We start from the raw sequence: 24,249 nt of genomic DNA on the forward strand, positions 1-24,249 counted from the left end.
CCACCATCAGTTCGCGACTGGCGCCTGGTCGATGCATGGCTGGCGGTATCCGGCATAGCAGGCTGGTACATCAAGTAGCGCATGGCACATCGATGATGACACAGCAACGACATAGCTCGATTGCGACGTACGTTTCGTCCCCGGTGGACTCATCAGGCAATCTTCGTCTTGGATGTCTTCATCCGGAGCTTGACTCGGGAGAATGAAGTCGAAGACACCACTGCAGCTGTACTTATGGTTGATAAATATGGTGGTAAAGACACACCTGGCAATATGGCGGTAAACACACGCCTGCCCACACACGCTCTCTAGGCTGCAAAGTTCTGGCACAGAGCTCTCCTTCTCACCACCACCACCATCAGTTCGCGACTGGCGCCTGGTCGATGCATGGCTGGCGGTATCCGGCATAGCAGGCTGGTACATCAAGCAGCGCATGGCACATAGATGATGACACAGCAACGACATAGCTCGATTGCGACATACGTTTCGTCCCCGGTGGACTCATCAGGCAATCTTCGTCTTGGATGTCTTCATACGGAGCTTGACTCGGGAGAATGAAGTCGAAGACACCACTGCAGCTGTACTTATGGTTTAGCCATGCATCGACCAGGCGCCAGGCGCGAACTGATGGTGTTGGTGTTGAGGAGGAGAGCTCTGTGCCAGAACTTTGCAGCCTAGAGAGCGTGTGTGGGCAGGCGTGTGTTTACCGCCATATTGCCAGGTGTGTCTTTACCACCATATTTATCAACCATAAGTACAGCTGCAGTGGTGTCTTCGACTTCATTCTCCTGTTTCTGAGTAGTCTCAACTGATTGCCAAGTTTCACATAATGTACTCACGATCGCAAATGGGTGTCGAATTTGTCCACTTTGTCCCGTTCACCCAAATACAAGAGATGTTAGCTGTGCCGTTCAACTGGAAACCATTGTTGCATGAATAGCTGACATTGTCTTGAAAGGCTAGACCAGTAATTACTCTCCCGCCATTCACTGGGATGCCGGGATCTGAACATGGAAGAGCTGATAGAACACAAAGAAGAAACGCATAGAATTATTAGTTAGGCAAGCTGCTACCATACGTTCCGGAGTATAAGCCGCACTGGGGTTTAAGCCACATCGGAGTATAAGCCGCACCGGGGTTTAAGCCACATCGGAGTATAAGCCGCACTGGGGTTTAAGCCACATCGGAGTATGAGCCGCACTGGGTTTTAAGCCGCACCGGAGTACAAGCCGCACCCAGAGTTTTTGTCACGAAACACAGTTATTGGTAACATATGAAATTGCGGGCACAAGTTGTGCGATCGAGTCCACCAACTAGACTAGATTTTGAATAGTCGGATTTTTTCCTTGGCTCACCATCTGAGTTCTTTTAAGATGCACACCTGAAGAGCCGTCATGAACAATACGGCGAAACCATCGTCGTTTGATACTATACATGTGACAAGTTATTGAAATTAGTTAGTCCATCATTGTCATCAACTACCTACAGTATTGTAAGATGTTGGCATTCGGTTTGTTACAATTCAACCTAGCGAAGCTTCCCCTTCATAGTTTCATCTCTGATAATATTGAGCCTTCCAGGTTGGGTGGTTGCTGCTTTGCGTTGTTGAATTGTGGTTTGACCATTCTGTCTGGTCTTGCCGTCCCGTCATCATACCAGGCCAGCATTCCATGAAGTCTGGGAATGTAGCTTGTGCTCGGCTCGATGGCGCTCGCCTTCCCCGATTTGGAATTAGCACTAATATCCATGACCCTTCCAGGTTGGAAGGCCGTTGGCTGGTTAGTGCTATCAAGCAGTGCTCAAGCTGACTTTCATGCGGTAGAATGTCTCAGTACTCCCTGTCAGCTTTGTACTAGATTGTGCACGTCTGACTATTTAAAATCTGTTTAGTTGGTGGACTCGATCGCATAACTTGAGCCCACAATTTCCCATGTTACAAATTTTTCCTTGGCTCACCAGTTGAGTTCTTAGATACAGTTATCTATTACATATCTATTACATTTTATTTTATTTTATTTGTTAGGCCCACAAGTAATTTCAATATGAGCCCCGGCCAGCGGAAACCAGCACTTGTGTACTTGATATCAATCATCAAAATGTGACGTCAAAGTTTGGGACGCGCAGTGAGCTGGCTTTTGAAGATTCCTTTTCGATCGAGTGGGTGTCTTTGTTGTCAAAGGAGTTTCAAGTGTCTTCAAGTGTCTCTGGTCAATTGATTTTAGCATTAGGTGAGAGCTCATCACACGGAGGTTGAGTTTAGACACAGCGATGGCGACAGGTGTCACGACAAGGACTTAGGTCGTGAGTTGTCAGCGTGAGACTCCCTGTACGAAGCGGCGCTGAAAGTTAGTTCGCGATCGGAATTCTTTCTTTGGTGGTGATCTCGCTGAGTTTGTCCAGCAGTGCCGAGTCTCATATGCATAGCAACAAAGAGCCCCATAAAATCGACACAGGATACTGGTGGCGACGATAGTCAGTGCTGGAGTAATAGCGACTGCGAGGAGAAGCTGAATGTCGACCCGCTGAGCGATCCATATTACTACGGCATCGACAACAATGATGTTGCAGACACTGATGGAGGGCTTCTCACGGCGCAAAACAGAGCGTAGTATTATCAGTACTCTACCTTGCCAGACGACGCCAAGCTGGGTGCTGCCTGTGCTGAGAAAGGGGATCCCTAAAAAGTCAAACCGGCTGAACGCTTTGGGGCAACATCTTCACGTGCTACAAAATGCGAGTATTCGCTCATATCATTGAAATACAATTATGCTGAAATCATGGTCTGAGTGAAAGTGTGCAAGGGAGTGGATGTCTGTGGTATTGGTCAGTACATCTATCAGTATGGCAAGCTTTGGGACAACGCTCAAACTGCCAGCACAGAGGTCCCTGAACACATTTTGGAAGGCCAGCCACCAATCATTGTTTTGCACTCTGGTGTTGTAAAGAAGGTAGTGGTGTATACGGAATATCGTCACACTTCGGAACTACTCATGCCTGCAGCACCAAGAGGGCAAGCCTGACTTGCATTCTATTCACTTACATGTACCTGTTCCACATCACAATCAGAAACTGTAGGATCAACTTGCATGGAGTCACTAGGCATGGATGCTGCGCCAACTGTACCGAATCTTGACCGGTGTGACTTCAAACTCTATTTTCCATGCTTTCGCTTATCAGATTGTCACCAAACTTGATAACTTGAATGATTAATGACAGCTTGCATACCATCCTACCGGTAGGACCCCAGAAATCAAGCTGCAAAAGCGCCTTTGGTTGAGAAATTTCTTGAAAAAATTGTTGAGATGAGGTCTTTGTCAGGCAAAGTAATGGCGCAAAATGCAAGGCTATGTCCAGTGCATTGCGTATGCGCAATTTTATCGAATGTCAAAATGGCTGCACATAATCCTGTCGGTGCGCTAGCAACTCTGTCCAAAGTGAATTTTGACCGTCGTGACACATCAATTGTGGTGAGGTCCTAATGTTTTTATTAGCTTGCCAAGGCAGTGGAATGCATAATTCCATACTCCGTTTCCATGGTTACCATGGGCTGTTACCATGGAATTTCGTAGTATGCCTTGTGCGATCACATCTAAAATTTGTGGACTCCTCCATTACCCCCTTTAGCAACAGTTAAGGGTCAAGTTTTAGGTCAATGTTAGAACAGAGGCCATGCAGCATGTCTGTGTATGATGGCCCCACCGGTAGGTCCTACCGGCAGGACCGAGGTCTATGCAAGCTATCATTAATAGTGTAGAATCAATTTCGAGCGAAAAAATATTTTTTTGAAAAATTACACATGTTCAGGTTTCTGCTGGCTGGGGCTCATATATTAATTCATATAATTCATTAGTTCATGCATTATGCATTTGGCCTGGGTAGCTACTTGCGCGTCCATGTTTGCCATAGCTACTCAGGCCCTTTTTATTGTGTTGCTCTCTCTTCAACTCTCTCTCTCTTCAGTAAGCTCTCTTCAATAATCTCCCTCTTCAATAATCACCATGTAGTCATTTCGTTCGTCTTGGCCTGTTTGTACGGGACGGTACGGGACAGATACGGGAGCCAGCAAATATTGTGGCCAGCTGTTATGTACAATCCTGTAGAGCCGTTGTAGTCACATATACAGGACAGACACGGGATAACTCCAGGCGTGACACAAACACACAAACAAACAAACACTTTTTTCACGGTTCGCGTGAGACTTGGCTGGAAGCCGAGTTTTCCGCATCCGCAGAGTGGAAACACCACCACCCTCTAGGATCAAAAGCGCAGATGCAGCGCCTAAACGGTGGGAGGTGAGTAGATCAGACCCACCACCAAGTGGTCAAAGACCGAAATCCCATTAGCGGCATCCATGTTACCCTCGTGCCAGGCCACGAGTTCCCAATGAACTGTGGGTCGCAGCACGGCTGGAAAAATTCCTTCCGCTTCCAAGCAGGACTTGAACCTGGTACCCTCTGTTACTCAATCGAGGTCTTAGACCATCCCACTATGCCTGCCTGCCTCAAACAAACAAACAAACAAATACCAAATTAAAGCTGTGTGGACCCTGGCTAGCGCCAGACGTTACTGAAGTAACGTCTTCTGCATAGCTACGGGAACGAGAGAGCTTGGAAGCTCAGGGCCCTACGCTATGCTTTTTTGCCTTGATGACCTAGACAAAAAAAAAAGCATAGGGATGTTATAAATTCTTTAAAAAAGTCCTTTTTTTAAGACATAACCTGGGATTCGAACCCGCACTATCGCGCGCCCTGCATGCATCCCCCGATACACTTTGCATACATGCTAATTCTTCCAAGTTGTTTCACACTGTGATCTTGCATTTGAAAGCCCTATTTGAATATGCCTTGTGGCCAGCCGTCTTTGATGGCACGGTACGGTAGGGGATAGGTACGGGACAGGTACGATCGAGGGTAATATGACACCGTCTCCCGAACCGTACCGTACCATCAAACACAGCTGGCCACATACAGCTGCCCGCAATATTCAAAATTAATAGGGCTTTCAAACGCAAGATAATAACGTGAAGCAACTTGGAAGAATGGGTATGAATGCGAAGTGTATGGGGGAATGCATGTAGGGCGATAGTGCGGGTTCGAATCCCAGGATATGCCTGAAAAAAAAATAGGAGAATTGAAAAATTTATAACATCCTATGCTTTTTTGCCGTCAGATACGGATAGCGCCAGGCGTGACACAAACAAACAAACAAACAAACACACAAATACCAAATTAAAGCTGTGTGGACCCTGGCTAGCGCCAGACGTTACTGAAGTAACGTCTTCTGCATAGCTACGGGAATAAAGATTATTATAATTATAGCGATATGATGAAGGCAGGCTGTTGTACGAGGCCAGTGACAAAAGACATACTGGATTTCGATACTCTCAGCAACTGCCGAGTAAGTTACAGAAGAAGGAGTGCACGGAAAGATAGTGCGAAGTATAAAAGGGGAGCGAGTGAATGACGCGCCGGGTGCTGTGCAGCTCCAGACCTGCAAACACTGGGATGTAAACTGGTGCTGGGCACCAACTTGTTCCACGCTCGGATCCAATTGCATAGAACAGTACTGTCCTTCAACAAAACAAGTGTCTTGAGAGGTTAGCGCCAGTTCACTAGGTCTTACAGAATCATATCAAGCATGCAACCTTCAAGTCTTTAATACCACAGGCCGAAAAGCAACTGGATGATTTAAGCCCTACTCATGGCCAAGTCAAACCGGCAGGCCGGGGAAGGACATCAGTATCACTTCACATTCCACTTTACCTCCCCCCCCCCCCCCCCCCCCGCACCCAATCACCACCACTCAACTAGCTTGGATCAATTGTTCACTCAACATGTTCAAGCATGCACCCAAACCATTCAGGAAGAATAGCTGTAGGACAAGTGATAAAATTCTTACCCGTGCAATTCGCCTGCTCTCCATTCCAGCCACTGTAATTACAGGTTCTGTAAGCGTTTCCAGATAGCTGGTAGCCAGGGTTGCAGCTAGAATTCAACGCAGAGCGGTATCCAATAACATCCCTACCAAGGGGATGATTTCGCGTAATGATGCGTACACCATTTGCTGGATTGCCTGGGTCGGAGCAGATGATTGCTGAGTGGGGGCACACACATACGCGCATGCAAGCGCACATACACACACGCACACACATGCACACACACACACACATACACGCACACACACACACACACACGCACGCACACACACACACACACACACACACACACATACATACGTGTGTACGCAAGTACACATATACACACACATACATGCATGCAAGCGCATACACACACACACACACACACACACACACACACACACACACACACAAACAAACAAATATAAAGATAAACGTAATAGAAGTCGGAGGTGGGTTATATTTTCAAACGAAGCTACATGTGTCACGTCCCTGGACGTGACTGGAGTGAAGAACACCGCAGAATTTACAAATAAGAAGCCGATGAGCAATGGCACGTTGGGTAAGCGGGCTCCCCAACATGACCCTCATATACGCACATTGTACTCTGACGTGGGTGAGCGGGCTCCCCCGTCCCAAGTTGGTCTTTCTTCTCTCCATGTCTTTCTTCCTGTTTCTTCTCGAATGATTACCGTACGTGTATTTTGCTTTTCTGCTGACTTGCTGTGCATATTCCGGTTTTACCTGTTCTATTATGAGTTGGAATTACCTCGTAGCATTCTAAGCAATGGTCACGTCATATCTCTAAATTGCGCTATAAAAGAAGCTCTCACTCCCTCTTTTACTTCAGTCGAGTCGAGTCGAGACTCGGTCTCAGCCCTCTGTCTTGGTTTACTTTGAGCTCGGATTTGAATGACCACTCACAACGTGAAACTAACAGTCTTTGTCTGTTGATCTTATGGGGTTGAACTTGGACCAAATCAGCTATATTGGTTGGCCCCTGGGTTGTGCTGGGCTCAAAATGATCAAACACACCTAATATTCACTGTCTGAAAGTTTTGGATTGATCGGACATGTCTAGTGTTGCTACACTGGTTATATACAGAATTATTACCGTACGTGTATTTTGGTTATATACAGCACTGTTGAAATGGTGAAATTCTATGTACAAGAATGGGATTGTCATTTTTGCACACATTTTGAATTTTTTGAATTCTTTATTCTCACGATGGCACCATCGCCAATAAGAGACAAATGTATGAGAAGGTGAGATCGTGGGTTATGCAGCTGGAAAGTGATTTACATCACTTCGAATTTTACAAGTATGGGAGAGGGTGAGCGCTGCAGGAGCAGATTGAGTTAATCAGCAGTGAGCAGATTTCTTGTTTGAAAGCAGATCGGGAGGAGACGCCACGAATGCTAGCAGGGAGGGCATTGTAGTATTCTAGGGACTTGAACAGTGGGGAGTCTTTACAGCGATCGGTTCTGGAGGGTGGGAGGTGCCAAGTGCATGCGTGTCGAAGGCCTTACTGGGCCGTAACTTGAGCGGGGGTGTTGAGCATGCGTATGTGTTGTGGGGCATACTGGTATTTTATGGAGTGGGCACGACGGGTGAGCTTAACTTTGCGGTGAGAGAACATTGTCGGCCATTTGAGCAGATGGAGCAGTGTTGAATGATTCAGAGTAGTGTAGAGGGGGAGACGGAGGCAGATTCTGGCCGCCTTGCGCTGGATTCGCTCAAGACGGTCAAGGGCTGCGATTGAGAGCGGGGTGACAGCAATGCACGTATATTCAATTATAGGCAGGATATATGTTTTGTAAATGAGAGAGAGAGTGATTTAGTGTGTAGAGTTGATTTCAGCCGAAAGAGAACATTAAAAGATTTTACGGCTTTCTTCAGCACAAAGTCAAGGTGGGCTGACCATCTTAGGTCGTGCTGAAAGATGATGCCGAGGTGACGATGTTGTGTTACTGTTTCTAGGAGGGTTTGCCCAAGTTTTATTTCGGGTAGTCGTGGTGGGGGTCGGTTAGCATGGTAGAACGGGAGGATGACGGTTTTCGTTTTATTGACTAGCCGGTGCCAGCGCTCTAGCCATTCTGCTGCGGCGTCGACGCTTCTTTGTAGCGCAGCCGCACACTCAATGTAGCTGCCTGCAATGGCAATTGGTGCGGTGTCGTTCGCGAACTGGCTACACGAGTTTGTGGCATTTTCACAGGCAGTGGGCAGGTCAATGGTGTACGCCGGGAACAGAAGTTGTCCCAGGACAGAGCCCTGAGGCACTCCCGCTGGTATTGGTATGAGGGCAGATGTTGTGCCTTCAACCTGCACCCACTGTCTGCGTCCTGTCAAGTAGGCTTCGAACCACTTGTGAGCATTGCCGTCGACACCGTAGTGGCTCAGCTTTTTCAGCAAGTCTTGATGCCATACACGACCAAAGGCTTTACTGAGATTGAAGAAACACGTGACAACATGCTTCCCCGCATCCCTAGCGGTGGATATCTGGTGGACGATCCGTGCGAGTTGCAGTTCGGTCCCGTCTTGTTTCCTGAAGCCGGATTGGTTGGAGGGTAAGTGCAGTTCTATGTGATTGTAAAGACGAGAGTGGACTATTTTTTCTTCGTGTTTTTGATATTATACTGAGCAGGGAGATGGGTCGGTAGTTGGTAGGATGGGAGGGGTTGCCCGACTTGGGGATGGGTGTAATACAGTCAGTATCGCCTATAGCGTTGGTGTTTGATTTTGAGCATTTTATCACTATAAGCGATATATTACTATGACCGATACTGCATGCAATGTATGCGAGTGGGGTGTCAAACGACTCAGCGCGCCGTGCACATACATGTACGCACTACATACATGTACAATGTCATGTAGCTGGCGGTAGCGCCTGACACACAAAATCAGGATTTCCTCATGATGGAGGCATATTTTGGCAACTTGTACAAACAAAACTCACCAAACAACACTCACTGAGTCACTGGACAAGTTCTTCACGAAGAAGTAACACCCTGTTCTCCTCTGACATCGCTTGATTTTACATCAATCACTATAACCGATGCAAAATAGTGTAATAAACGTCTTTTGAAATATGAATTTGATCAATATAGGCGATATAATTACTATAGACGATTATAACTATACGCGATAACTGTGTATACTTAGTTATGGCAAATGAAAATGAATTTGAGAAATTGATCACTATATCCGGTATATTACTATAGCCGCCAACCTTATAGGCGATACGGACTGTAGTTGCGTCTTTCCAATCTTGTGGTATTTCTCCGGTTCTGAAGGACAGATTGTAGAGACTAGTGAGAGATGGGGAGATTTCCTTTGCAGTTTCTTTCAGGAGCCGAGTTGGGATGCTGTCAAAGCCTGGGCTCTTGCCAGTGTCTAGACTGCTTAGAAGCTTCTCGACCTCTTCCACTCACTGCGATTGTATTTAGAGTATGACTGATGTCAGGGGTAGTGTTCATGTCTGGTGTAGTACAGGCGGTCTTGTCGATGGACTGTTGGCTTTGGGAGATAAAGAACTTGTTGAGAGCTGTTGCCTTCTCCATTGCCGTGGCTGCAGTGGAGTTGGCCGTCGATAGTGTAGGAATTGTTTGCTTAGGCGGTTTCTTCAGGTGCTTCAGTAGACGGTGGAGGTTTGTACCCGTTGACGTTGTTTGCTGGACAAAGTCGGACTTAGCCTGTCGCAAAAGAGCGGTTACTCGGTTACCCTGGGCTGTGTACAGTTTCCAGTCTGAGTCTAATTGGGTCCCCTTATAGGTGCGGAACTGTTTGTGCTTTGTTTTGATCTGGCTGAGGAGATCCTTCGTCATCCAGGGACGAGTGGGCGTGGTTTTCTTGCGGGATTTGCTTCTGGTCACTTGCCAGTGGTGCACGGCTAGTTTCAGTATCTGGTCTCTCCAGAAGTTCCAGAATGAGGTTACTAGCTGAGGGTCAGTGGGATGTGGATCGTGCTGCAGATTGCAGGTAGCAAGAGCTGCACGCAGGGAGGCAATGCGTTCCTCGCTCCACAACCAGTATGTGCTGGAGGTGCTCTGCTGTGTAGTACTGCTCTCATCTTTATTATTATTATTATTGGTATTATTGTTTCTGTGGGTGGTGTGCTGCTGGGGTCATAGGTTGCCTTGTATGACAACATGATCAGAGGCACCCACAGGGGGCAGGCTTGTGATGGTGATGTTATTGCGGCTGAAGCTAGAGATGGCCAGGTCCAGGCACGATGTAGGTGTGTATTGGCGTGGGTGGGTGTCAAAGGAGACGTGTTGTGTGAGGCCACGAGTCTCGCACAGCCAATGCAGGTCCTCACCTAAGGCATCAGTGGTGTCGCTGGGGTGCCACAAGCAGTTCTTGGCGTTGAAATCGCCAAGGAGAAGTACATGTATCTCATCCTGGGGTCTTTCAACTAGCTTTATGGGTCTCTCCACTTCCATCACGAACTCTGCCGGGTCGGACCGTGGGGGACGGTAGATGTTCCCTACCACAAGAGAGGTTTGGCCGGTTGTTATTCCAATCCAATTACATTCCGCTTGAGTCATGGGAATGGTAATTGTCTCGTGTTGGCAGCTGTGTGGTATGTATGTGGCGACTCCTCCACTAAAGGTGTCCCTGTCCGCTCTTATGAGTTTGTAGCCGTTGATGGCGTACATTCCGTCGCTGTCAGATGGATCAGCCCAGGTTTCCTGGATGGCGATTATTGACGGTTGTTGCAACTCTGCCACGTGGTTAAGCTCGTCCATCTTGTTAAACAGGCACCTGACGTTCGAGCTGATGAAATTCGCGACTTCCATTATTTTTTATTTATTTTTGGAATTTGTTTCTGTTTTTTTGGTATTTTCGCAATTGAAGGTACAGTCGAATGTCACTTATCGGGAATCAGGCATGTTGGATAACTGAATATGTTGGATAACTGATATCATTTTTTATGTGCATATATGGCTGGATTTCACTGATTTACTTGTATGTACACAATACCCAAATCTATTCATGCATATTCATGAATTGCTACATGTACACATACATGTTACAGGGAACACGATAAGATTTCAAAATTGCTCTGACACAATGTCCTGCCACTTCTGGAACCGGTCGGACATGGCCGGACACTGTGATTTTTTTTACAAGTCTGGTACTCATAATTATTGTCTTCACCAATGAATTATTTCACACACGACACCACTGCATAATGCACACATACGTGTACATGCTACATCACACTGCGGTATTCCTTTTCACATCAAGTATGATCATCACACAGATCTCAAGTATTGTAACACTGATTCCAATCGCTGTGCATTTTTTCAGCAAGCATAGTAACTGTGATAATATTATTATGAGCATGCATGCAGTGTTTCTGCACATTTCAGATTTGAGCTGGTTTTTCAGCGGCGGATCAAAGACATTTATTTTTACGCAGTCGACAAAAGACAAAGTGGGCACCTGCTTGCCCATTCCAATTTATTGTTGCTAGCTCCAAGATCGACAACATGTCACTACTCGAGTTGGCTGTAGGCTCCCATCTTTGCAAACACGATGTGCTCTTTGAACAGCACGTAGTTTCTACGCGACGTTGACTTTCTGACTAACTGTCGCTGCTGCTGCTCCGTCGATCTTGCACAGAGCCTGTTCAACAAGAGCGTAATTTACTGGATTTGCAGATTACTGCTCCTTTCGATAGAGGCATACCGCAAGCTGGTACATTTCTGACGCCTTGTTTCCGTGGAGCACGGACGTTTTCAATATTTCGGATTGTACAAGCGCCTTGCGGAATAGTTCCTATTGTAGCGAGAAAGTGAAGAAAATATTTCATCCAAAACTCCTTCTTGATCGTTTGCTACGCTCAAACTGAAGCTACACTGAAGTGGACAGCTCCCTGTCATGCTGTAAAACCCTATTGTCACAGGTTGCTGCTCCGACTTCGTGAGGCTTCTTCCCAGGCAGAGCGCCATTGTCTTCAGCCGTTCTCTTTCCCAACGACGCTATTTTTTTGTGAATTTCGATCGGACAGATTGTCCGTTCAAGAAAAAAAGCGCCGGATTCGAATCGAAAATGGTCGGAAAATCTCCAATGTCCGACCGTTATCGTGTCCCCTGATGTTAGCATATTTGACCACATCTACTTCAAGTAAATGCATATTACACCGTATAATAATACAAAAAAATTGTTTTAAGAATTTTACTGTTGAGAGTCATAAAATTACCACTCCCGGGCTTGTCGGATAACCGACGTGCTCGGATAACTGGCGACCGGATAAGTGACATTCGACTGTATTGTTCTAGCTGATTTTGTGTGGAGAACAACATTACAGAGTCTGTAGGCTAGGATTGAGTATCCTGTGACACCAGTGGGCTGAAGCGTGAGCCCTGTGATGGGGCAAGGGGTTGGCTTTGGCCAGGGTCGATGTTGTTGCTCTCTTTTTGCTTTTTGGAATTTTTGAAATCAGGTGAGGATTCCGCATTGGGACTGGGTCTCCTGCGTCGTTCGGAAGTAATCCAGGGGTTTGTTGGCTGTTTAGACATGTCTGTGTTAGTCACCAGTGAGGAGAGGAGGTCTTCAGTAAGCACCGAGTCCGGGTGATAACACTTTGTTGTCGGAGTAGTTGTGTCGGTGTGCGTTGAGTTGGATGTTGTCGTACCTGTATTTGTGCTGCCTGGCGGCGTTCCGGGGTGCACGGTCGTGCCTGTTGCCGACATGGGCGATGCAATGTCGTGTTCGTACGACTCGTACTGGTCGTTGACTGGGTTGTTTGGGTGCGAGCTCGGGAGCAGGTCTGCTTTCGACGTGATGTTGGCACCGTCGGAGGCCGTTTGGGATGCGGCGCTGGCGTGGGTCAAACTCTGGGATGCTTTTGGTGCCGAATCGGTACGATGAGAGTCAGCTTCAGCTCCGCTGTTCCGCTCTGTGCTGCGAGTGCTGCTGCCTTCTCTGCCGGCATGCGTGTAGGTGTGTGCACTGCGACGGTTTTGGCAGGTACGCGTGATGTGACCTATCTGGCCACATACCGGTAGCCTGCACGTGCCTACCTGGCCGTCGTGGATGATGCGGAGCTCGTGGGATCCTTCTGTCGTACGCAGGTACGACGGGATCGAACTGCCTGGTTTTAGTTCGAACGTGGCGAATTGCACACCAGTTGCTGTTTGGGTGCCGTTTGAAAGTGTGATTTTGCCGTGTCGTATCTCACCGATAAGCTTTCCGTACGGTGAAAGCGCAGCTTTGAGCACACCGTCTGAGATCCAGATCGGAGCATCATGGATGTGTAACTGTGTTGTTGGTGCGGAAACGAAGCGTGGTGAAACCCGTTCGCCCTTGCAATCGAAGCCATTGAGCACCAACAATTTGGCTTTTTCATATGACTCAACGGTAAGTCTACATTGACCCCTGCTTGTTGTCTGCATCGAAATGATGCCGGTGATACCTTGCTCTTCTAGGCGCTTTATGTAGGCCCCACGCTTACCTGGGCTTGCGAGGGGAATACAACAGTGTTCTTCTTCAGTGTCGAAGACGAGAGCTGTCGCCAGGGCTCCGTATCAGCTCCGTTTCCGGCCATGACGCCTGGCGGTTGTAGTGAATCAGCACTCTAAGTGATCTAGTTTACTATCTATGCATCCGCAGCCATACGGGCTGGGAGCGGACTATTGTGCTAAAAAAAACTACGGGGCTCCAAAAACTGCTTCCGCTCTCCAGCTATGATAAAAGTTCTGTTAGTTGATATGTCCCTTGGTTCATCCTTTCCGGGTCAGTTCCTCTGTCCAGGGTCTTATACTAAGTTATAGCATGAGCTGACAGGTACTCGGTCACATCCAAAATTTCTATAGGCAGCTGAGCTGGGTGTCCGAAATACCTTTGGAGCACCACTGGAGAATCGCCAGCGAAAACACGGTCAACATCTGTAGATGGCCGAAAAAATTGCCACTCCACGTCCTCTCCATCACACTCCACCTGTACTTTCAGATATACAGTATACACTGCTGCACACAGTCTCTCTCAACATATTCGACGTCGCACTCATATTCCCCACACCAAAGCCCATCTGCACACGGTTTTCTCCGCTCGCCAGAGAGTACTGCTTGCGCTGCCTACTGCTCGTGCTAGCGATGTTCCGCATAAGGGCACTCAAATTATCGACTTGAGCAAGTTGAGGGAGCAGCAGAGTCCATCGATTGTTTTGGCACTTGCAACCAATACTGGCATTGTTCCGGATTTGTGCAGCGATGTCCATTCTGGCCAAATCATCGGCCGACTCACCTCCAAAGTCAGTGTCGAAGCCAATCGCTTGCCAGGTTGTCATCAGAGTAGAATTCCTCGTCACTGCAGATCGTGGGACTACCAGCATCAATTCTTTTACGCTCGATGAAAGTGTCGCCCTCAAATGACTCGTCGCTGCAGCCATCATCATCTTCCTTCTGTTTCCGACCCGAATCCTCAAAATATTTTATCCTCCGCATGGAGTGCGAGGATGTCGTCTTCTTCCGCTCCGCAGTACATTACTACTACTAGGCTCTTCCGTCGATACATCGATGACGATCAGTTTTAGGCGACTCAGCGCAACATGGAATACAAACTCAAACAAATAAACTTACTTGCAACTAAGAAATGCATCCGGAACAGTCCAGTCGACCGAGGAGAACAACAACAGCGACTCGCGTTGCACTGCACTTCGTATTTTTTGCCGCGGAATTCAAATCGCGATTATCGCGACTTTTTCAAAAAAGGTGTGGTCATGTTTTAGCGTGCTCTGGCTCATATAATAATGACAACAACATAACACAATGTCGTAGCGTAAGTCCAGTTTGGCGACTGAATCTCATCTCTTTTTGTCATAGTCCCACCACTATTCACACCTTGTTTTCAGGCAAATTGTCTTTTTGTGAGTGTCGTTTCGACTTTTTTTGTTGCACGTGCGTGAGTGCGGGTGTGATTTGGAGTGCGAGCTTGTGTGAGTGTGAGTGTTGGTGCGTGTGCGAGTGTTGGTGCGATTGTGAGTATGAGTGTGTGTCTCAGTGTTTTGGCATGCGCATGGGTATGTGTGTGTGTGTGTCTGTGACGAAAGGATGGTGCAATTTTATCACATGTGGCGTAGTTCCACTTTGTGTTGCCTGATATAGGTCCACCTCACTTGTTTCTCCTCAATGCTGATGATGGCTCCTGGCCAAAAATTTGATTGAGATAATGTAATTTGCAGCGAAGAGACCACTTGATTTGAAGATGATGTGTGTAAGGTTTTTCATGTAACAACATGATGAGCAAATTAAGTAACGCTGTGAGACGTGACGACGAAGTCATCATTAGACGTGATGAAGAGACGTCATGACGGGCAATTGGCGGAGTTATCAACCACCGGAGCCAAGAATCGCACTTCGTCCATCAAGCAACATCTGTCAACCCGTATTAATTGTGGTGAGTTGTACATTGATATAATATTTTCTAGGGCTGAAACGATCATTCATTAACTCCTAACGATCAACCAATATCATTTACGATCGATAAATGAGCCCCGGCCAGCGAAAACCAGCACTTGTGTACTTGATATCAATCATCAAAATGTGACGTCAAAGTTGGGGACGCGCAGTGAGCTGGCTTTTGAAGATTCTTTTTCGATCGAGTGGGTGTCTTTGTTGTCAAAGGAGTTTCAAATGTCTTCAAATGTCTCTGGTCAATTGATTTTAGCGCTAGGTGAGAGCTCGTCACACGGAGGTTGAGTTTAGACACAGCGATGGCGACAGGTGTCGCGACAAAGACTTAGGTCCAGAGTTGTCAGCGCGAGACTCCCTGTACGGAGCGGCGCTGAAAGTTAGTTCGCGATCGGAATTATTTGTTTGGTGGCGATCTTGCTGAGCTTGTCCAGCAGTGGCGAGTCTCATATGCATAGCAACGAGGAGCCCTCATAAAATCGACACTGGATACTGGTGGCGACGATAGTCAGTGCTGGAGTAATAGCGACTGCGAGGAGAAGCAGAATGTCGTCCCGCTGAGCGATCCGTATTTCTACATCGACAACAATGATGCTGCAGACACTGATGGAGGGCTTCTCACGGCGCAAAACAGAGCGTAGTATTATCAGTACTCTACCTTGCCAGATGACGCCAAGCTGGCTGCTGCCTGTGCTGAGAAAGGGGATCCCTAAAAACTCAAACCGGCTGAACGCTTTCGGGCAACATCTTCACGTGCTACAAAACGCGAGTATTCGCTCATATCATTGAAATACAATTATGCTGAAATCATGGTCTGAGTGAAAGTGTGCAAGAGAGTGGATGTCTGTGGTATTGGTGAGCGCATCTATCAGTATGGCAAGCTTTGTCACAACGCTCAAACTACCAGCACAGAGGTCCCTGAACACAATTTGGAAGGCCAGCCACCAATCATCGTTTTGCACTCTGGTGTTGTAAAGAAGGTAGTGATGTATACGGAATATCGTCACACTTCTGAACAACTCATGCCTGCAGCACCAAGAGGGCAAGCCTGATTTGCATTCTATTTACTTACATGTACCTGTTCCACATCACAATCAGAAACTGTAGGATCAACTTGCATGGAATCACTAGGCATGGATGCTGCGCCAACTGTACGGAATCTTGACCTGTGTGACTTCAAACTCTATTTTCCATGCTTTCGCTTATCAGATTGTCATCAAACTTGATAACTTGAATGATTAATAGTGTAGAAACAATTTGGAGGGAAAAAATAATTTTTGAAAAAATTACACATGTTCAGGTTTCTGCTGGCTGGGGCTCAAATTGGTTTTATCGATGCTTGTCAGCTCTACTCGTGTATCTCGAACACCAGTTAACGAAGAAAGTCCAAGATGCTCATGCTACTTTAGAATTTTGTGTCACCGCACTGTTGAATCAACATGAACTAGAGAATTTCATGTTGTTTCCAGAGCGAAGAATCTTGTTATCACCCTTTGGAAACTGCTCTCATCTCCGCCTTCAAAAAGAACCGAAAAGACAAAGTCTTGTCTCCCGATCTTTTTCAAAGCCACAAATCAATTTTTCTGTGCTTGAAAGTACATGATAGCACTTGTATTTACTATCGGATGGAGTGCATGGGCTAGAACACTGTCACTGATATGCATGCATAAAAAAATCGTTAGCACTCGTTTGGAACACTAACGATTATCGATTGCACTCTTAACGATCGATATCCGAGTTTTGAAATATTTTATTCTCATTAGTTATCGGTATAATTGTTTCAGCCCTAATATTTTCTCAATACTGTCATGTGGTAGATGTGGATTGCATTTGGCTGTGCTAGAAGCGTTTATACGTAAGTTGGATCCTGAACTGTGCGTGCAGAAAGTAAATGTGTAGTCTCTAAAATGGTTTGGTGTTACTCCTCCTTTGCTCCACTACAGCCCATTTCGAATGGCTGAACAATCTTGGGGATCGCCCACGGAATTTGCCGTCTTACGGTATGTGGTGCCTGGAAAAACTCGCAGTGAACTCGAAGAATATGGAAGAGGGCACGGCGGCTGCTAATTGATGGCCATATGAGCCGGTGCAGCAGCATGGAGTGGGTTCTGTGTTCAAAGGGGGCGATGCAATTAGATGCGAGCGGCGCGACGTTGGATGCGCTCAAGCCAGTCATTGAGGGTTGCGAGAATAGGGCGAATGTAAGATACATAGATGGAGGCTGAGAAAGCAGAAGTAGACGCTTTAGTGGGAACATAGTCAACAAGCGAGTTCCATCAAAGATCCTGCTGCATGATGAGGCCAAGGTGGCGATGCCACAAGGCCACAGTGATAGTGGTATCGTTGAGTGTGATCGATGTGGGTCTGGGAGGTGGGCGGTTGGTGTGGTGGAAGTGGATGACAGTGGTCTTACTTTCATTGACCAGGAGATGCCAATCCTTCAGCCACTGTGCAGCTACAGGCACAGCTGGCTGGAGGTGCTCTTCTGCGGCTAGAAATTTCTCACGAGCAGCAATGATGGCAGTGTCGTCTGCAAACTGGCTGCACTCGGTGCTGTCATTTATGCAGGCGGTTGGCAGATCAACTCTTTAGACTGGTGAACAAAAGCGGCCCCAAGACAGAGCATTGGGGAACCCGCGGTGGAATGTTCAGCCAGGTTGACTTGCTGTTCTCCACTTGCACACATTGTCGTCTGTTGGTGAGATAAGAGGCAAGCCACTAGAGGCGTCTGCCATTGAGTCCGAGATGGGCCAATTTTTCAAGCAGTCTTTGGTGCCACACCCAGTCAAACGCCTTAGATAAGTCGAAGAAGCAAGCAATTACTGTTTACCCAGCGTTTCCTTTCTCGGTGATTTGACTCAACATGTTCATGCATGCACCCAAACCAATCAGAAAGAATAGCTGTAGGACAAGTGATCAAATTCTTACAAGTGCAAGTCGCCTGTGTTCCATTCCAGCCACCTTCAATACAGGTTAGGTAAGCGTTTCCAGATAGCTGGAAGCCAAGATAGCAGCTAGACGTGACCACAGAGAGGTATCCAATAGTCTGAGTATGGTAATTGGCCACCGTAACGATGCGTACACCATTCACTATATTGCCTGGGTGAGGGCAGATGATTGCTGAGTGGAGACACACACACATACGCGCATGCAAGCGTGCGCGCGCACGCACGCACGCACACACACACACATACACACACACATGCACACACACATACACACACACACACACACACACACACTTGTACTTGTACTTGCTCACTGCCAAAACTGGTCACGTGGGTCTCCCCGGGAGAGGGGAGAGAGACTGAAAAGGAATCTTGGAAAGATGACTCAATTGGCCATTGAACCCGTGACCCAGCGGCCGACACCCCCTGAAATCCCCAAATTAGGGTGAACTTGAAATATTCCCACTTACGGGCTCACCACACCTCGGTAAGTGGGTGAGGACAAGGTGCAGAAAAAGGATTGACGGCATCAGGGTAGCCGTCCCGGGATCCAACTGCAGGTACCCCTGCCCCCAGTGAAGGTAATACTTGGTACTAGTGTGGGTGGCTCAAGGGCGTCGGAACCGCACCGGCCGGGGTGGCCATGGCCGCTCCACTTTTTCAGCCGTTTTTTTCTTTTTTTTCTTGAGCACACTGCAACAAAGCGCGATGATCTCAGCGCAAACGTGGCAAATCCTTGTCCCCGATCATGGTTTGTTGCAGAATCAAAAGTCCATGTACACTGAAATGGCACCAAATGCCTGGGAATGCTTGCAATTGGCTTCAATTTTTGATTTTTTTCCCGGGGGAGGGTAATGTTTTTCCTCGATCGTAGCATCTTCTTGGTTTTTTTTTAGAATCAAAAAGTCTTTCATTGTAGTTACCGTACACTGAAATGGCACCAAATGCCCAGAAATGCTTGCAATTGGCTTCAATTTTTGATATTTATCCCGGGGGGGGGGGGGGGGCCCAGACCCCCCTTCCATGGCCGCCCCACCTCCAAAGTCGGTGCGATACGCCTGTGGCTAAATCAGAGTGGATCTGATATAACCTTCACTAGCACCATTGATTACACAAGAGTTAATCTAGCCAGAAGCAGTCAATGGTAAACAAGTATGTATACTTCAAATAGAAAGTATATGAACCCTGAAACCAACAAAGGTGGTAGGTACAACAATGCACCTTCAAGCAGCCGAGCCCGTTGGTAACAGACCCAACACAATCCGGCATAAGTGTACCCACCAACCGAACTAGCTGGCCACATATACGTACACACACATACACACACACACACACACACACACACACACACACACATACACACACACGCACATGCGCGCAAGCACACATGCACTCACTCGTGCACACACACACACACACACACACACACACACACACACACACACACACACACACACACACACACACACGAACATAAACATAATCGTAATAGAAGTCGGAGGCAGATAATATTTTCAAACTCAAAGCTACATGTTAGTATTAGTTGGCATGTGTCCATGCAAAACACACATCCAGTCAAATAAGGCACTTTTTCTTAAAGTATCCAAACGTGTTTGTTCCCTTCTCACCAAGGATCCTACAGGGAATGGCTCGAGTTGGAAAGACAAAAACTTATGTAGCATGAAGATAAAAGGAATCACAACACTCAAGACAAGGAGGAAAATTATCAAGTTTAGACCGACATAAATGTTGAAGGAAAATTTTAGCAGCGACAAAAACTTAGTGAGCAAATTTAAAAGTAATGTTGTGAGACGTTGTTGAGTTCTTTATTCTCACGATGGCACCATCGCCAATAAGAGATAAAATTATGAAAAGGAGATTGTGGGTTATGCAGTTGGAAAGTGATTTACATCACTTTGAATTTTACGAGTATGGGAGAGGGTGAGCGCTGCAGGAGCAGATTGAGTTTATCAGCAGTGAGCAGATATCTTGTTTGAAAGCAGGTCAGGAGGAGACGTCACAAAAAATCTAGCAGGGAGGGTATTGTAGTATTCTAGGGACTTGTACAGTGGGGAGTCTTTACAGCGATCGGTTCTGGAGGGTGGGAGGTGCCAAGTGAGTGCATGTCGATGCATGTCGAAGGCGGTACTGGGCCGTAACTTGAGCGGTGGTGTTGAGCATGCATATGTGTTGTGGGGCATATTGGTATTTTATGGAGGGGGCAAGAAGGGTGAGCTTCACTTTGCGGCGAGAACATTGTCGGCCATTTGAGCCGTTGGAGCAGTGTTGAATGATTCAGAGGAGTGTAGAGGGGGAGACGGAGGCAAATTCTGGCCGCTGCGATTGGGAGCGGGGTGACAGCAAAGCATGCAATTCAACTATAGGCAGGATATATGTTTTGTAAATGAGAGAGAGAGAGTGATTTAGTGTGTAGAGTTGATTTTAGCCGAAAGAGAATATTAAAAGATTTTACGGCTTTCTTCAGCACAAAGTCAAGGTGGGCTGACCATCTTAGGTCGTGCTGAAAGATGATGCCGAGGTGACGATGTTGTGTTACTGTTTCTAGTAGGGTTTGTCCAAGTTTTATTTCGGGTAGTCGTGGTGGGGGTCGGTTAGCATGGTAGAACGGGAGGATGACGGTTTTCGTTTTATTGACCAGCAGGTGCCACCGCTCCAACCATTCTTCTGCGGCATCGACGCTTCTTTGTAGCGCAGCCTCACACTCAATGTGGCTGCCTGCAATGGCAATTAGTGCGGTGTCGTCCGCGAACTGGCTACACGAGGTTGTAGCATTTTCACAGGCAGTGGGCAGGTCAATGGTGTACGCCAGGAACTGAAGTGGTCCCAGGACAGAGCCCTGGGGCAATCCCGCTGGTATTGGTATGAAGGCGGATGTTGTGCCTGCAACCTGCACCCGCTGTCTGTGTCCTGTCAAGTAGGCTTCGAGCCTTGCCGCCGACACCGTAGTGGCTGAGCTTTTTCAGCAAGCCTTGATGCCATACACGATGACGGAGTCATCATTAGACGTGATGAAGAGACGTCATGACGGGACATTGGCGGAGGTATCAACCACTGGAGCCAAGAATCGCACTTCGTCCATCAAGCAACATCTGTCAACCCGAACTAATTGTCGTGAGTTGTACAGTGATAATGTTTTCTCGATAATCACATGTGGTAGATGCGGATTGCATTTGTCTGTGCTAGAAGCTTTTATACGTCAGTTGAATCCTGAACTGTTGTGCAGAAAGTAAATGTGTTGTCTCGACAATGGTTTGGCGTTACTCCTCCATCGAGCCGTTCAATGTTACTTATTCGCTCACTACAGTCCATTTGAAAAGGATGAACAATCCTGGTGATAGCCCGGGGAGTTTGCCATCTTACGGTATGTGGTGGCTAAAAAAACTCGAAGAAAAATATTCCGCGCGAAAGCACGAAAAATGACTGACGCACGCAGGCACGTGTACTTCTGGTTTACAACATAACAGTCTGCCATGGCCTACCAAGCCCTTTTATGCACTTTGTTTTCCGATTTCACCTTATCTCCATACATTTTAGGAACAAAACCTGATTGTTAATGTTTTTGAAATGGACTGTTCGAAATATTTTATTCTCACGAAGGCCTGTGGCCAATAAGAGAACAGGAAGTACAGGCACGGTGATCGGATAGAGGGAAATCAATGTTTAGCTGCTTGCTGAAATAGTAGCGACGTTAATAGAGAGTTTATCACGCAGGCTGAGCACAACGGGACTATGGATGTGCTGAGCAACGTGAGCAGGTACATACGGAAGAGATGACAGGAGGTGGGATGTTTACTTTGAAATCTCAGAGTTGTCTTGGGTTGATTTCCCGGAGGCTGAGTGGGATGTTATTAACGAGATCAAGAGAAGCATAGATGGGGAGTCTCTTAGCCGGTTTGTCCGTGCTGTGGGCGGCTGAAACGTTCGGGGAACCTGAGGGTGCGAATGGGTTGTATTCGGGGTAGGTGAACTGCAAGAAAGTGTGGTGGTGCATATCTATGGTGCAGACTATGTGCAAAAATAAAATGGAAGAGGGTACGGCGGCTGCTAAATGATGGCCATTCAAGCAGGTGAAGCAGCATGGAGTGGGATCTGTGTTCAAAGAGGGTGAGATGCAAACAGAGGCGAGCGGTGCGACGTTGGATGCCCTCAAGCCGCTCAGTTGAGGGTTGCATGGTGCGGTGAGAGGACAGTGCAAGCGTACTCAAGAACAGGGTGAATGTAAGGTAGATAAATGGAGGAGAGGGCAGAAGTGGACGCGTTAGTCAACATGCGAGTTCCAGCATAGATTCTGCTGTATGATGAGGCCAAAGTGGCGATGCCTTGAGGCCACAGTGAGGTTAGTATCGTTGAGTGTGACCGATGGTGGTGTGGGATTTGGGTGGTTGGTGTGGTGAAAGTGGATGACAGTGGTTTTACTTTCATTGATCAGGAGATGCCAATACTTCAGCCACTGTGCAGCTGTAGTCAAAAGCTGACTGGAGGTACTCTTCTGTGGCTAGATATTTCTCACGAGCAGCAGAGGGCTGTGGCTGTGTCGTATGTAAACTGGCTGCGCTCGGTGTTGGCATTTATGCAGGCGGTTGGCAGATTGACTGTGTAGGCCGTGAACAAAAGTGGCCCCAAGACAGAGCCTGGGGGGGGGGGGGGCTGGGGGGGGGCTGGACTGTTCATCCAGGTTGACTTGCTGCTCTCCACTTGCACACGTTGTTGCCTGTTGGTGAGATGAGAGGGAAGCCACTGGAGGCATTTGCCATCGAGTCCGAGATGGGCCAATTTTGCAAGCAGTCTTTGGTGCCACACCCGGTCAAATGCCTTAAGTGAGGTTGGATGTGCTTGGAGATTCGGTCAGCAACTAGGTATCTTCTCTTGCACTTTCAATGTGACACTGAGCAGTGATATCTGTGGATAGTCGGAGGGCTCGGTTTTGCTGCCCTTCTTGTGGATAGGGCTGAATGTTGCGTCCCTCCACTCTTGCGGGATAGCGCAACGTTCGAAGGAGATTATAAAAGGGGTTGCTAGGGACGGCGCAAGTTAACAGGCTGCCTCTTTCAGTAGGCGTGTTGGTATGGCATCACAACCCGGGTTCTTTGACGGGTCGAGGCTAGACAGTAGCGTTGAAACCTCTGGAACTGTTGTTTCAAGTAGTAGTGAGATCCAGTGTATTGGGGGTGGGAAATGAATGGAGGGGAGTTCCCCATGGTACCCTGTGACTGACTGCTGGCTCTGCGAGATGAAGAAAGCGTTCACTCACGGGGCGGTTGCATTTTCAGCAGGGGTTGAGAGAGTCTGGCCCTGGGAGAGCATGTCTGGCAGAGTAGCTAGCATGCCTCGGGGAGTGAGATACTGCACAGTATTTACGGGCTCAAGTGAGCACTTTGTCCTTCCATGTGTGCCACAGGTTGTCTATGTTGGGAGTGTTCAGCATGTCACCATCCGGTAGCAGTTGTGTGCGTTCAATTTCTGCTTTCAGACTGCTGATGCATTGGTTTGACCAGTTCCAATGGGTGGTTTAATGTTTGGGCGGTGGTGGGGCTCGAGGAGGTGTAGCGAGTGGCTTGGTCATACCCTTGATGGATAGGTGGTCCAAGCTGCCAATCTGCGGGAGACTAGATATAAAGGCTTTAAAGACATAGTCGCTGTCTACATCCGTGACGGCGAGATTTAGGCAGGATTCAGGGTGCCCATTCTGCACAAGAGTGGGGAATGTGCCATGTCGGTGTAGAGAGTATTTTTGGACTAGCACTGCTAGATCCTCGCCAACCACATCTGTCGTGTCAGAGTTGCACCATGCAGGGTTCTTTGCATTTGAAATCACCCAGGATAATCCTTTGTGTTGTTGTTGTTGTTGTTGTTGTTGGTATGATTCGGATCAGTTCCTCAAGATGCTGACAAAATAGACGATGGTCGCAACGGGGTGGTCGGTAGACACATGTTGCGTTGATG

General features: G+C 47.5%; 1 protein-coding gene across 3 annotated transcripts in view; it reads right to left on the reverse strand.

Moving 5' to 3' along the window:
• LOC135827354 (sushi, von Willebrand factor type A, EGF and pentraxin domain-containing protein 1-like) overlaps positions 1 to 24,249 on the reverse strand; it is a 168,198-nt gene that overhangs the window by 43,173 nt on the left and 100,776 nt on the right. For all 3 annotated transcript variants that reach the window (XM_065339864.1, XM_065339863.1, XM_065339862.1), the window contains 3 exons: positions 18,266 to 18,457; positions 5,899 to 6,093; positions 840 to 1,019 (listed from right to left, as the gene is read on the reverse strand). In XM_065339864.1, the coding sequence (XP_065195936.1) occupies positions 840 to 1,019; positions 5,899 to 6,093; positions 18,266 to 18,457 (567 nt within the window). The remainder of the gene's footprint in view (positions 1 to 839; positions 1,020 to 5,898; positions 6,094 to 18,265; positions 18,458 to 24,249) is intronic.

This window comes from Sycon ciliatum, chromosome 11, assembly GCF_964019385.1.
Source record: "Sycon ciliatum chromosome 11, ocSycCili1.1, whole genome shotgun sequence".
Taxonomy (NCBI): domain Eukaryota; kingdom Metazoa; phylum Porifera; class Calcarea; order Leucosolenida; family Sycettidae; genus Sycon; species Sycon ciliatum.